General features: G+C 37.8%; 1 protein-coding gene across 4 annotated transcripts in view; it reads right to left on the bottom strand.

The window, feature by feature from the left end:
* si:ch211-130m23.3 (uncharacterized protein LOC558547 homolog) overlaps positions 1 to 15,353 on the bottom strand; it is a 47,155-nt gene that overhangs the window by 660 nt on the left and 31,142 nt on the right. The window contains exons 5-16 of one of the 4 annotated variants that reach the window (XM_036598077.1): positions 8,799 to 8,879; positions 6,280 to 6,339; positions 4,986 to 5,043; positions 4,788 to 4,858; positions 4,619 to 4,680; positions 3,627 to 3,675; positions 3,468 to 3,503; positions 3,309 to 3,363; positions 2,347 to 2,417; positions 1,372 to 1,477; positions 884 to 912; positions 640 to 738 (exon numbers count right to left, since the gene is read on the bottom strand). In XM_036598077.1, the coding sequence (XP_036453970.1) occupies positions 640 to 738; positions 884 to 912; positions 1,372 to 1,477; positions 2,347 to 2,417; positions 3,309 to 3,363; positions 3,468 to 3,503; positions 3,627 to 3,675; positions 4,619 to 4,680; positions 4,788 to 4,858; positions 4,986 to 5,043; positions 6,280 to 6,339; positions 8,799 to 8,879 (777 nt within the window). The remainder of the gene's footprint in view (positions 1 to 639; positions 739 to 883; positions 913 to 1,371; positions 1,478 to 2,346; positions 2,418 to 3,308; positions 3,364 to 3,467; positions 3,504 to 3,626; positions 3,676 to 4,618; positions 4,681 to 4,787; positions 4,859 to 4,985; positions 5,044 to 6,279; positions 6,340 to 8,798; positions 8,880 to 15,353) is intronic. The other 3 variants (XM_036598079.1, XM_036598080.1, XM_036598081.1) reach the window with 3 other exon arrangements.

Below are 15,353 nucleotides of genomic sequence, written 5' to 3'. Positions count from 1 at the left end.
AGGAGAGTACTGCTATAAGCATGTCACCACAGTCATAACAAAACCTCATATCTCCAAAATTGGAGGTGTTTATGGCCGATTTCAATACTAAATTCTTTACAGTCAAACTAGCCAGATTTTTAAAGTCTTTTTTTAAAATCTGAAGCTCACCATTTGTGGGCTAAGTAAAGCATGAAAGACACTGGTATCCATACTTTCTATCAGCCAAAGTCACAACATAAATAATAATTTATAACAGGTCTTTAATAGGCTAAAACAGAAAAAAATAGTTGGCTATTTATATAACATGAAATTAAACAGTGTTAAGTAACTGGCTATTTAGCACAGTGAGTCTTGCATAATTGTGCTAATACATTTTGGTGAAGCAAATACAGTGTGCACTTAACTGGTCCACATTATTTACATCATAAAATGCTAATTTTGCATCATTTCTGTTGGTCCATTCATCATGAAGTGTTCATACAATGAAAACAGCAGCTGTAATTTTTCTTAAAATAACAAAATTAATGAGTTACAAGGTTTTGATGTGACATCAACTATCTAAGTTTTTCGTCTGGTCACGTTCACATGAAAGACCTGATCTTTCTCTTTGTAGCTTCAGGCCACTCCAAAGCAAATGTCAGAAAGCTAGTCACATACGCTCTCATTCTGAAAGGGGTTGAGGAAATTGCCGCCCATCTCTCCATCATCTCTTGGCGTGCTCGGCTGGTTGTTCATACTTAGGTTCCCGGGAGAGCTCTGGTAAATGCAAGAAGGAGTCAGGACAGACCTTTCATCACAATACAAACACAACATCCTCAGATGGCTTTCTGTGGACTTGAATAAATGTGTTTATGCGAAAGAGAATCAGTGTCTTTCAGTAGAGCATGGATGCCTCTCTTACCTTGGGGAGGCTGTCGATGTCACCTGATGCTTTCAACAGAAATGAGGATGAGAGAGTAAACAGAAAAGTTCAATCAAAATGCTGCTGTTGCAATGCATGAAAGCACATAACATTAAAAAATAGTTAAGAAGATTTCCACTAGAACACCAAAACTATACATCTGAGATGGACTGAATTTGTAATTGGGTTTAATTTAATCATTAAAAGCAGAAAATGCAACCAATGTCTAAGACTGAACTTTTCAGGTCACCCCAAAGAATGGAAGCTTTAAAGCAAGCGAAGGGTGCACATTTAAATACTGAAGAAATACTGTACATTGTGCTAATTGGTGGATACTTGCTTATGTTCATTTTTATCCACGTTACCATATTTGATGATCTCATCCTGTAAGGGTATTTACTGGGGTCAAACAGAGCATGCAAACCTGCTGTGTTATTATATTTAGTAGTGTTTATGCCACTATGTTATGTCAGTCATATTGATCGTACCTAATGAGCCGTTCAGAGGATGAGGTTCCATTCCTGCAACACCACCCATTGCACCATCAGCACAAGGACCAACAGGAAACTGACAGACCATAAAAGACCTTGTCATCTACACACAAATACATACATTCAATTCTATTCAGACATACAATCACTGGCCATTTTATTAGGACTACACTATTACACTAATCTAATACTTGGTCAGATTTGGTGAACTCACTGTCATGTTCATGGAGCCAGTTTGAGATGACTTGTGCTTCATGACAAGGTACACTATCATGCTGTAAGTGGGGATTAGAAGATGGATAGATTGTGCCCATAAAGGGATACATAACATCAGTAGTACTCAGACATCTTCAACTGTTGAGGCTGTGCCTATTTTAATGCCTGTTTTTGGCAGACAGGAGTGGAACCCGATGTGGTCTTTGGCTGTTGTAGCCCATCCACCTCGAGGTTCGACTTATGTTTTAAAGTGGTTATTTGAATTGTTGCAGCCTTCCTGTAAGCTCAAACAAGTCAAGCCATTCTCCTCTGACCTCAGTGCACAAGATCACTGCTCACTAGATGTTTTTTGTTTTTTCGCACCATTGTATGTAAACTCTATATCCCAGGACATGAGCAAACTACCTTGTTTGGCACCAATGACCACGCCATCACATTTTTCCCCCATTTTGTCATTTGATGTGAACTTTACCTGTAATGATTGACCACTGTGTGCTTGTATTTATACACTGCGCTGGTGCCACACAATTAGATAACCATTAGACAACTGCATGACTGAGCAACTGTACAAGTGTTCCCAATAAAGTAGCCAGTGAGTGCATATTAAAGGATGTGTTCTGTATTCTTAATCTGTTTTTTTTCCCCACCCATGTCCCATTAACATCCACTATAAGCATCCTGAGGAGATTCTATGTAGTAGAAACTAACCAAATTAACCCTAAACATGTTGGTAAGAGAGTGGAAGATGGATCTTACATTCGGCCTGTTTCCATTTGGAGGGACTGAATTCATCACGCTGTACATGTTGTCCCCTGAGTTGGTTGACTCTGAGTTCAAACAGATTTTTGATAATTTCTCAGTTATTATTTAAATGCAAACTGTTACAAATTCATATCTAAATACCTGCAAACTATCTCAGATCATATATAGCACACATAGTACAGTGCTTACATACATGAGGCTGAAACTTTAGCTTTAACTCGATAACACCTGCTAAGTTAGCCTAGTTACTTATAGCAGCCTTAACCAGTGGTGGGCAAAGTACACAAATGCAATATGTGAGTAGGCAAGAAAGTAGGGATACCTTTGGTAAAATATTACTCAAGTAAAAGTGCTTTATTCATATTTTACTTGAGTTAAAGTACAAAAGTACTGTCTTTCAAATGTACTTAAGTATTAGAAGTAAAAGTATTTTGAGATATTCTAACAATCCAATATTTCTCCTCTTGTGTTTTCAGCTTAGGAAAAATTTAATTCCCCGTTCAATGTTACGACATTTTCTTTAATTCTAAAAGCTTGCACAGGGCTAGTTACAGTTGCTAAGCTATGACTGGATATTCAGTATTTAGTGAAAGATGTGCTATGATTGATTTATTTGTGAAAGTGCATCATATTTTTTTCATATCTAGTTTTTACTTCACCGTATCTTACAGAAGGTATTGAAGTAAAAAAAATAGGATATCTTACATAAAATGTAGTAGGGTAAAAAGTAAAATGCTCAAAAATGGATACTTTTTAAAAGTACAGGTACTAGAACAAAGTACATTTACTTTATTACTGTCCACCACTGGCCATATGGTATGACTGCTTCTAATTTGCAGTTAAAAGCCTCTCTGTTAACTTTCAAATGTGTTTGCTTAGGTCAGTAGTTCATACAGCAGATTTTGGTGTTGGAGGTGCTCCCTGAGTCAGTGACCTGATTGAGGATCAGTGTTTACCTGCTGGACTGGGCATGACTGGTGTGCCTGGTGGTCCTCCTCCTCCTGCTGGGCCCTACAAGCATGCTGACTCAGCTCAGAAACATGCATGGACACTTACAAAGTGAACAGTATTGTCTGTTTATCTGTAGAAGAGATCTCTGGCATGTGAACACCTACCGTATAACTGCCTGGAGATGAAGATGAGTATGGTATCTGGAGAGAGAAGCAGAGAGAGAGGGTAAGCAAACTGTTTTTAAAGTGGTTTCTATTGATGGTCTACTGGCTGTGGATGAATTTGAAGTCAGTGTGTGGTTTGGAAAACTCGGGAACACTCACTGAGTTGGCGTTTGGAGGATTTGGCCAAGGTCTCCCTCCTCCTGGAGCCCTACACACATCACAAGCAGAAGACAAACAGCATCTGGCTCACATACAAGCATTCAACCTCCCACGAGGAAACAGAGAGCACAAATTCAAGGATGATACAGAATAAGGATATTTAAGCAATAGAACATGAGAGGCAGAGTGTTACCACAAATAATATCAAAGCTGTGATTTTTGAGAGGTAACCTCTTGCGTTCCTCAGAACAGTTCTGAAAAGTAACAATGATTTCTGCTGCCCAAAAAAGTGCCATGTTGCAACAAAGGCTACCTAAAACTTGAGAGATTTAGCATTTGACCTGCTAATATCGCATTCTTCTTCCAGATTTGACCAAAGGACAGGCTGCAAGTCAAATGTCATCTTTCCTAATGTGTCCATTTTTCTATTTTTGCATAGTTAACGGTTCGCAGCAGCATAAAACAAAGTGACCACTATTGTTACTTAGCAACCAGTGGTCAGTGGCAAGATACATATATGGTGAAAAAATAGGCATTCTGCAAAAAATGATATCTTGGCAAGTGACAACATCTTAAATGTATTATTATGAGATTACTGTAAAAATATTTATGATTTTTTGAACTATTTCTAAACACTTGTTCCTTGTTTTAATCATTTTGAATGAGTCAAATTCTCATTCAATGGGTAGATACTTCAAGCAATATGTTGTGAAACAAGCAAAATTATCTGGCAATGAAATAAGACAATTTCTCTAGATATAATTACTTAAAACAATAACAAACATTATGAAATAGACTGAATAATCTTAGAATGTTCTTACAATATTAGATATATTGACTACATGTCAAAATGTTTTCTCTTGCCAAGATATCATTTTGCTTGTATAAAACAACAATGCTTTTCAACCAAGATTTTGGTGTCAAAACTAACTGGTGTATAATACAGTGTTATGATAAAAAGCAAGTCCAATCCAGCTTTTATGCACACTCACATGCCAGGTATTGCAGGTCCCATTAATGAATGTACAGGAGGCCTCATTCCACCAGCAAAGTTCTGCAAAGGAGTTCCAATCCATCATTAATTCACCATCAGTTAAACTTTACTAATTGATAAACAGATATGCACCTGTGGCTGGAACTGCTAAGACAATGTGTCCAAACCTGTGGTCCAATAGGAACCATTCCTCTTGGAGGTGTCATTCTCTGCATTGGCCCATTCATGTTTGGATGGCCTGGAGAAGATATATATATATTTTTTTAATGGAACTTCAAACACCTCAAAACACACAAAACTCAAGCACCTCCAAAGCTCAGAACAATACGCAGTCCTATTCTGAAAAAGAGTGGTAACAATCTTACCTGGCTGTCTCATAGGATCCATCCCACTTAAAAGCGGCTGGCTGCCAGGGCCCAATGCCTGGTCAGGACAAAAGCAGTTATTAGCGATAAATATACACTGCTCGTCAAAAGTTTGGGAACAACTTGATTTCTTTTGATTAGGATTAGGACTTTTCAATTAACTAACAAAACATCTGCATGACTGCAAATGTTTACGTAACCTTAAACAGTTATTTATTAATCCTTTAGGTCTATTTTGCACCACTCAGCTTCATGTTCAAAGTATCTTCCTTGCTCTGAGAACAGGTTTTAAATAATGATTTGCTGGTTTTCTTTTCCAAACTATTGTTAAAAGTACATATGGAAAATTTTCTGGAAAGTGGTTTAAATAGCTGAAAGGTTTGATATTATAACAGGCATAAAATGTCTGGAGTTATTATTCACAAGCTAGCACTGATACATGAAAACAAAGAAAACCTGCTCATTTGTATGTAAAAGCATTTTGAAAGTGTAGTGTTTCCCAAACATTTGACAGGCAGTGCATAACAATGGAAAACTTCTGCTAAATTCCTGCATAATTCAATCGTTCAGTCAAGCTGTGAACACCATCAGCCACAGTGGTTTGATGTGAAAAAGCTCACTGTAGAGAAACTTACAGACTCTGATTTTTTTTTTTACAGCAGTGGTGATAGGCATCAGGAGTCACAGTGTTCACAAAACAAATACAGCAATCCAAAACCACCAGTGAATCTGCTCATCTTTTGAGTTTTTTTAAATGTATTGTTGACAATGCTAAAATAGTGGTAGGCCTGAAAAATAAGTTTTCTCTGTGGACTATTTTGCCCTCCATAAGTAGATTAAGAAGAAAAAAAACATTTTAGGCCAAAACATTATCTGAAAACTATCACAAAACAATGTTTCAGGCATCAGGGAGTGTATTCATAACCAAGTTCATGTAATAACTTTTTGTGAGGGCTCTTTTAGAGGCATCAAACTCTTTAACGTCGGGTTCCTATCATCATCACTCTGAACAAGTCTGAGTCTAATTTCTCTGGGATTTTGAAAACTGGTGGATTCCCGTTTAAAAACTTCTTTTTCTGTTCTCCATGATAAAGTTTTCACGCTCCACCACCACTGCCCACCACAGAACTTAAGTTCTCAGATTTTCCCCTGTACAGTTTCACATTCAATCCATAAACCTCAATCAATCAGCTGAAGGCATGGTCTGCTCCTACAAAACATAATTAGCATATCATAGTTACCTTATTGGCTCAAGTGATTTTGCTGCATGAATTGAAAGAGTGTGAAAATGTACCTGACCAGGTATTCTGAGAGGGGCTCTGGGACCACCGGGGCAGCGAGGGGACATGAACTGCTGTAGAAACACAAGCACATAAACCAGTTAAACAAGCCCAAAAGATTATTTCACTCAAAATGCTGATGTGGCTAGAGCACATGAAACATACTCGTCTGAAGGTGGTGATCCAACAGCACTGTTTTAAAATGAATAAATAATCTATAATAATAATAATAATAATAATAATAATAATATTTTAAATATTTGTACGCACTCATTTTTGGGACAAACTAACTTTTTAATAATTAATAAATGTAACAAAATAAATGAATTCATTTGTGGTGAAATTTGAGATTTCATGATGCACTGAATGGTTCATGTGAGGTCAGATTTACACCCTTATTGAAAAATATTCAGCATGACCTCACGTGCAACTGTGAGTGGACTGATCTTGCTGCATTATGCATCACTATAATGCATTTTTATAAGGCAATCATTATAAAGAACAGAAGAGAAAGCAGTTAATGACCTGCTCTACATCACACCACCAGAGGGCAATGCAAGAATTACTTTGATCAGCTAACTGTGCAACACTGGTCAAATCATCTTTTCATTTTACATCATTGCCAACAGTCTCTTCCGTAACCTCCTTTAACCTGAGCAGCTGTGAAACATAAAATCAGGTAATGGCTTTATAAAAATGTTGGCATGGTTTTACAGTCCTCTGCTTCACTGATAAGAATTAGCAGTGTCAATGAATCAATGCACAACAACAAAACTAGATGCACAATGAACAAAATGGATGTATGTTTCAAACTGCTCTCAGACACAGTATTTAGTTTTACTAAATATTTTTCTATTTCCAACAAGGTGCAAAGGTCAAGACCACAGGAAGATATCATTTTACTAAACTTTAATGATATCAAAGTGCAATCAACTGTAAAATCAACAAGCTCGTTTTTTTTTATTTTATAGGATTCTATATTTCTATCCTTTCAATTAGTGCTAGGCAATATGTTGTTGTTGTTGCATTGGTGTCACACAACATTAACTTTAATTTGAAATTATTAATTTTCTGCATCAGGAAAAAATGCAGCAACGATATATGTAACAGTAAAGTAAAAAACAATGCTAAATATAATATCATTTATAGTTCAGCATTTAGTGCCTCCAATCTTTGCCTTTACTACAGCTTCCATTCTTTTCAGAAAACTTGCTTTCTGTTCGAAGAAATCTGCAGGGATATTTTCCAAAGTTCAGTCTTAAAAGTTGGTTGCATTTTCTACTTCTCATGACCCAAGTATTCTCAAACACATTCAGTGATGTTGAAATCTGAACTCTGGGGTGGTCAGTCCATTGTTCTAAGAACACCACCAGCTTCTTTGCTTGATTTGCAAATTTTCTTCTTTTTTGTCAATCCAGATCTGAAGCAAGAACAGAACTTGATTTTCTCTCAAAATCTCATTGAAGAAGGCTTTTTTTAAAGCAGTGTTTATGCTCTGTATCTGTAATAATTTTTTTTTTTGAACTCCTGTTTTACTTTTTTTGACATTCCCCTTCCTTATGCGAGTTGACTATCTCATATCTAATATCCTCAGAAATGTCTCCTGAAAAATTAATAACGTACTTAATTTTCATTTTAACTGCATATTAAATGCATGAATGGTGGTGTTCGCACAATACTGTACATCTAAACAATATCAAGTTTTCTTTGTAGAGATGGTTTCTGTCTGGGTAACAGTTACAGTGCTGTGTAAGGTTAACTTAGTCTAATCACAACAAGCTATGTCAGGTCTCTAAGGCATTCTTTTAGAGGGCATTCATTTCAAACTTAAATCTCTTCCGACACCATGACACTGTGATATCTTTGAAGCAAATCGTGATTGAACTACTTTCAATTCGTATGGGTGTAGACATACAGCAGTAATGTTAACAAAATAATTCCTTTGAGGATCTGAATTGATCACAGGATGAATGAGGCGTATGGCAAAGAATGTTAGGCTGAGTTGCACTAAAGGTAGAGCGGTAGAGCTTTTTCTGAAAGCTGAGCTGTAGAATGCGAATGAGGGCTGTCAGTTCTTGTTAGTGGGGTGGGAGAGCAGCTTGGAGTTCAGCTGCTGACACTAAATCAATCTGTTTATGCTCTGCTCTCTCAGTGGATCCCCACAAATTCCTCGCTGATGAACTCCAGAGTATTGTTATTGGCACGCGTGCAGGGGAGTAGCCTGAACAGGGTTTTGCAAAAGAAAAACAGCTAAACAAGTACAAACACATAGACTTCCTCTCGATTTCACAAATTCCTGATATGACACAATAGCGCTGTAGTTCCAGGGAGGAAAACGTGTAAATGAGATTTACTGTCAGTGTTGAACAAATATACCCCGCAAACTTTCATTAGCATTGAGTCAGTGAATTCAAGATGTTTTTGTGCTCTTTAGAACAGAGGTCTCTGAACAGCACATACATTCATTGTTTATGTAATAAAGCATATTTTCCTGTGTGACTGATTGTGTGTATTTGTATGTGTGTGAGTGTACCTGGAAGAATCCAGGAGGTACTGGCATCCCCTCTCCGGGAGGCAGATTCCCACTCGCTGGACTGGGCACTGCTGTTGCACTCTGGAAGGAAAGTATGCATATACACACAACAAGAAAATAAAACGTCATTAATAACAACTCTCCATGCAGCTTTTAGTTAACATGATAGCAAAAAAAGTCTAATATACACATTTTCCCACTTTACTCCCAATGTAGTCGATCTGCCAATACATTTGAAAGTTGCTTTTATGTGCCTCAGTTAAAGAAGAATAACAGTCAAGGATTCACACCAGCAGGAGCTCACGAATGCATGCGTTTGCATTAACAACTTTCAAAACAAGTGGAGTTTTCAAACAATTACTTCTGAAAGTTGTTCAGCATTACACCATGTCCAAGCAATACATCAAGTGATGCAAGAAAGCAACAAGACAAAACCAAAATGCTTCCATTATAACCAATGAAGCTGTCTGTACCAGCTATGAGTGGTAGAGCGTGATGTTGTGCACTGCTCTGCCATTCCACCTCAAAATGGATGAGGAGAAACTCATGGATTTCTACAAACCTTCCAGTCTACAACATGGAGAGAAAGTGCCACAGTGCTGGAAATTGAAGAGAATACTGTTTGTTTTCTGTCACTGATAGATAAGCACACTTAGCTAGGTAGCAAATTAGACTTAGCAGATACAAGTTAACAGATACAACCTAGCTGCCCACCACCAGAGTGATAAAATGCTATTTTAACCATGTTGTTTAGACTGATGTTAAACGTGGAGATAAAATATAACTCGTTACACATTCTATTAAATCAACGTCCCAAACCACAGCTATACAGCTCCATTAGTAAAGCAGCTCTTTTCTAATAGGTCTGTGGTTTGTTTATGTTTTGACTTGACACATGCACTCGATGTTTCAAGTGTAGACATACTGAAGGCTTTGCAGTGTCATGCGATACTACATTTGGATGCTCCCTTGCTGTTAGGAAATGAGGTTACAGTATTTAAAATTTTAATCTTTTTATTACATCAGTTAACGCTTTAAAAGCATATAATCTAAATATCAAATACAAAGTAAAGCCAAGAAGCAGTCTATCGTGTGTTTAGGGTAGCGGGGAGGGTAATATAATTGGTGATCCCCAATTTTCAACAGGCAAGTATTGTGCAATTTTGTGAAACTACGTTTTAAATATTGCCTAGAATTTTTGGCTTTTTTATAACAGTATAGTTTCCGAAACCACATGAACAAGTCTATTCCAGATTACTTAACAACACAATATGGTTGCAAAACTAAAGAGGCAAACTTAGGACAACAAACATGCCTTGGCTTTATCTGTGGTAAAGGGAAAAATGCCTTCCAGAAAATCTATGATCTGTGGTTTTATAAAGTCAGGGGAAAGAAGCAACGCAACAGTGCCATTTATTTACCACACACTAGCTTTCTGTGAATGTCCAATCCAGTCCTTGTGAGCTAAACCGTAATGTCTGAACCCATCGTCCAGTAAACACCCACATACATGCACGTTAGACTACAGGACTGGACACGAGAGGAAATCCGAAACAATGGATACACAGCTCCAGAAAGGCTTGCACCTTCTGGCAAACTCATTTTGTCCACTGAATAATTAACTGTGCTGTTGTGGGACTAGAGTTTCACAAGCAGGTTTTAGCTTTCTGCTAGCCTGGTTTCTCCAGCCATCCCCGCAAGTGTACATGAGCGCGGCCTTGTATGCTAGAATATTAGATCTGAAATGAAACAATAACTGTGAAATTAAAGTGCAGACTGATAGCTCTGGGAGAAATGAATAGTAATTATAACCTTCTCTACACAGTTTTTTGGCCAGCTATGCTATCACTTTGTATACAAAAGAGCACCAAAACCCTACTGCCACTACAGTAGGTCATCATGAGCCTAAATTGAAGCCAAAATGTTAGCCAAAAATAAGTTTAGTGATATCAAACGACCAGTCAGGACCCAGAAGGAAGTACTGAATGACTGAAGAATATTTTCAATGAAGAAAAACAGATGAATAGATGAAGAACACTCTCCAGAATGTAGCAACAGATGTATCAGATATCTAAAGAGAAGAACACACCAGCATGACCTCAGAGGGTTCATCATAAGATAAAAATCATTGGCAAGCCTCAAAAACAGAAAGGGCAGGATGTAGTTCACCCTGTGTTCTGAAGAGATGTTACAAAGATTACACTGTACCATGGTGATGGAATGGCAAAAGAAAAAAATAAACTGCTCATGGCCCAAACATGTATGGCTGCCAGTGGAACTGGTACTTTTTTGATAACGTGATTACTGACAGCATCAGCATAATTAATTCTGAAATGGATGGACACAGTAGTCCACTCAGTCCACTCAGTCATACAGGGTTGTGACTCCTTTATGATTCGCCCAACTTAGCATCTACCTTGAAGTTGTTGAAGTCTTCTGGGATTTGCTTCCTGTTTAAGTATATTAAACGTCTGTCCATGTGAACAATGTTTTTTAAGAGCGCAGTGATCTCATTAGGTGGATCACTGTCTCTAAACGCAATTATATTAGACTATATTCTGTTGGTTGTGCCAATTGCTCTATATACATTTAAGTGTACTGCTAGATGTGTAGCTGAATATAGTAACCAATTTGAGATCTACTTTGCAATAAACCAGAGGCATGGATGTTACTCTTATTTTCATTTTGAGGAAATATAATTGATGCAATATGGCGACATAACGCTTTTCCTGTGAAAATTTCAATGAGGGAACATAGGACCTTGGGAAAAAGGGATGTTTCCAAAACGACAAAGAAGGAACACAAGGCCCTGGACACACAGGGCTGTTTCCTAGAAATTTCAATAAGAAAATAAAGGGCCGAGGGAACATAGGCTCTTGGGAACATAGGCGTGGCCACGATGCGACTGCTGCTTTTAGCTATGCAGCATACTTTTGTTCATTTTCATAGTTTACAGTATGTTATATAGTGTCAGAAACCTAGTGTATTTGAGATGACTTAACAACTCGACATGGCTTGAAGCAAGTGTGTTCTATTTAGGCGTGCAGTTGGCACAGTGCTAATTGGTGATGTATAATCTACATGCTAGCTACATTAGGCTGATGCAACATCCAGTGCAATACCAAAAAAAATCAATCTTTGGACAGGAAACATGTCTTGGCTGATCAAATACATTTGCAGTAAGGGGTACATTTTGTAAAACTGTCTTTACTTTGTGCTGATGCCTTGCAGGTGAACTATGATCTTTTGGAGGCAATAATTGAAAGATTCCTTAGTCTTTTATGGCAGCACTCCAAAGAGCCCTTTAAATAAAAGTGGAAAGCATGTGATCTCGAATGAACAGCAGCAATCAAAAACTTGCAAATCCACAAGATAAACAGTGGTGGATCAGAAAATATGTAAAGCATGTCTTGCAGTCTACTGTGTGGTGTGAGATAGACTTGCAGTAGTGAGTGATTACTCAGAAGCAAAAGCATTGGGGGAAAGCTATGAGACGACTGTGTATTGCTGCAGACATCACAGCTGCAACATCTGACCACAGGCTATGGACAAGGTCATAGCAGCTGTTCTAGCCTCGCATAAGGCAGTAAGTGTTTGCAGACAGTTCCATTAGAAACCTTTTCAAGAGGGCTGTCTGTACTTGAAGTTCATCACATGGATGAAACACCACCTACACTACAGCAACAGTATGTCAGATGTGTGTGAGATACATTGCCCAGGAAGTGCACAAGACGAAACAGGTTTTCAAAGAGTGATATAAATTCTTGTTTCTCGTCAATCAAAGGGGCATGTAATACACAAGCACATATTTGCAGTAAGGATGGAACATTTATTGTTTTATGATATAATGAAATATACAGTACTAAGCAAATGTCAGAGACCGACCTTCATTTCTTTAACAGGCATTAAGTACAAGTTATTAAGCCTCAACAACTCAATACAATCTCTTTATTTCAGTATTTCATGTATCCAGCCTCCTCCTTTATGATAGCTTCCATTCTTTTCAGAAGACTTGCTTTCAGTTTTTTTAGAGAAATATGCAGGTATATTTTTCCACACCTCCAAAGATCAGTCTTAGAAGTTGGTTGCATTTTCTGCTTCTCACAACCCAAATAATCCCAAACACATTCACTGTTCTAGTTACTCTTCTTCTTGTTGCCTGTTTCCTTTTCTGATTAACGGCTTCTTGACAGCTAAACATCCTTTTAGACTCACAGTGTTGAGTTGTTTTCTCACAGTGGAAAGATGGACAGAAACATCTGTGGTTTTTTTCAGATCTGAAGCAAGAGTGGAGGTTGATGTTCTATCTCTCAAAGACAAAAGATTTTAGTGCTGTTTATCTGATGGTGACAGTTTTGGTGGTGTACCAGGTCTTGCATGATTGTTAGGAGTCCCGTTTTGTCTTCATCTTAATATTTGTTTTGAATTTCAGCTTTGCAAACTCCTGTATTTCACTTATTTTCATTTGACATCTTCCTTATGCAAGCAGACTTTCTTATATCTCATCTCATCTTCTGAAAAATAACATAATATCTGTTTTGACTGGAAATTTAAAAAATGAAGGGCGGTCTCTGACTTCTGTCTGACTTTTGCACAGTACCATACCACAGTATAAAATCGTGAATTTGCATGATTCTGATGCCACAGTCTACCTGCAATGCACCTGCTAGGACAACACATGTTCACAATATAGTGAACAGTGGCCCAGTCTTAAAAATAAAGGTTCCAGAGAGAGTTCTATGTGTGACGCCACAGAATAACCACTTTTGGTTTCCTAAAGAAACTTTCAAAGGATGTGTAACTGAAAAATCTTTTTAAAGATGATAGAACTTCCATATAATATCACGTTTCTAAGAAGAATCCTTAAATTGGTTTATAACCTTTACATGATGTGAAGGTTCTTTAAGACATTTTCAGTATATTTTTAAATTACAATGATAAAACCCAAAACTGAGACGATTTTGGTCACTGCTCATCATGGTAGGAAATATTCATATCGTCCCATCCATAACTATTAGAAATGCTAGCATTGTGTACAGTCTCCAGAGAGGTTTGAATTGTATTTAATAAAAGTCTATGTACATGCATTCTCCAGGCTTTACACAGATTTGATTAGACTTATTCTAGTTGAGCTCTGTCAATCAGCCTGTCTTTTTCTCTTTGCATACTGACTAGATGCAGTATTTCTGTATGCAGTGAGTGTGCTAACTTTAGAGGAGAGGAGGATTCCATCTCTCTAATCATTAGGGAAACGTGGCAGGAATGGCAAGTGGCCTCGTCTAGACACTCATCCCCCCCTGTGGAACAGGCACTTGGGCTAGGACAGAGAGAGGAAAACATGTTTGTGCTACTGAACAGGAACGTTAACGGCTTCAGTTTGTGTCAAACACTGACAATAACCTCCAATAAAAGCACTTTTACCAAGTATCTACAATAAAGTGACACATACAAAAGTCTTTACATTTTACATTAAAGCAATGGTTCAGCCAAAAATCAAACTACGGGGTTAATGCAGCAAACACACAATGGAAGCTTATAGCCATCATGCAGACACACATGCTTTAAACTGAGCTGTTTGTTAAGTAAACTCATATAGACTTATGTGTTTTTTTCACATTGTATGACATATAGTTCTCTATAAAAATATACAAAAGTATGTTGCATAGCCGAAAACTGTAAACCATCCCGAAGCCTGAACTCTGGCTTCAGACCTCATGTATATTGTATATTGTATGTTGTGCAGTGTCAAAAGCCTTGATTTAAGCAAGCAATTTGCACTGTGCTAACTGGAGGCTATAAGCTTCCATCAGTTGTTAGCTACATTAGTCTTGTTGCACTTAAAGGAGCAGTGTGTAAGAATTAGTGGCATCTAGAGTTGCTGATTGCAACCAACTGAATCCCCCTCCCTCATTCCTCCCTTTCCAAGTGTGTAGTAGAACCTGTCAGGTTTTCTGCCATCTCCTGTCCTGATTTCATTTGGCTTCTTCGTGTTTTTGCTTCTTTGACGACAAGCATTCACCCACCCATCCTCCATTTGTCAAAATTTGGTTTCTCAAACTTCTCACAACATAAAATGGTTAGCTAGAACCAGCAGCAACCACTGATCCTTCTTCTTTGTTCGTCTTCCAACCTGTGCTATAGCACACCAAATTATAGCTGCTGCTTCAATGTAAAAAAAACGAAAGTCACTCTCTAGAGCCAGTGTTTGGTTTGTTCATTCTGGGCTACTGTAGAAACATGGTGCCACAACATGGTGGCCTACGTTAGAAGAGGACCCACTCCCTATGTAGATATGAAGGGCTTGTTCTAAGCTAACGAAAATACAATGACTTGTAGTTACAGGTGATCATACACTAATGAAAACATGGTTTTGAATAATACATTCCATTTCTGCAAATAGAGCCCCCTGAATCCTACACAGCCTGCTTCAGACACCGAACATGTCTTAGCTGATTAACCATATTTGTAGTGACCAAACAACATGGTTACCATGCAGGGTGAGGTGAGTCAAGGTGACAGACTGCTATCTGTGGCGTTATTCCAGTCACAAAGGCT

This window comes from Colossoma macropomum, unplaced genomic scaffold (genome assembly GCF_904425465.1).
Source record: "Colossoma macropomum unplaced genomic scaffold, Colossoma_macropomum, whole genome shotgun sequence".
Lineage (NCBI taxonomy): Eukaryota > Metazoa > Chordata > Actinopteri > Characiformes > Serrasalmidae > Colossoma > Colossoma macropomum.
Note: the sequence above shows the minus strand (reverse complement) of the source record. Positions and strands in the feature narration are given on the sequence as shown.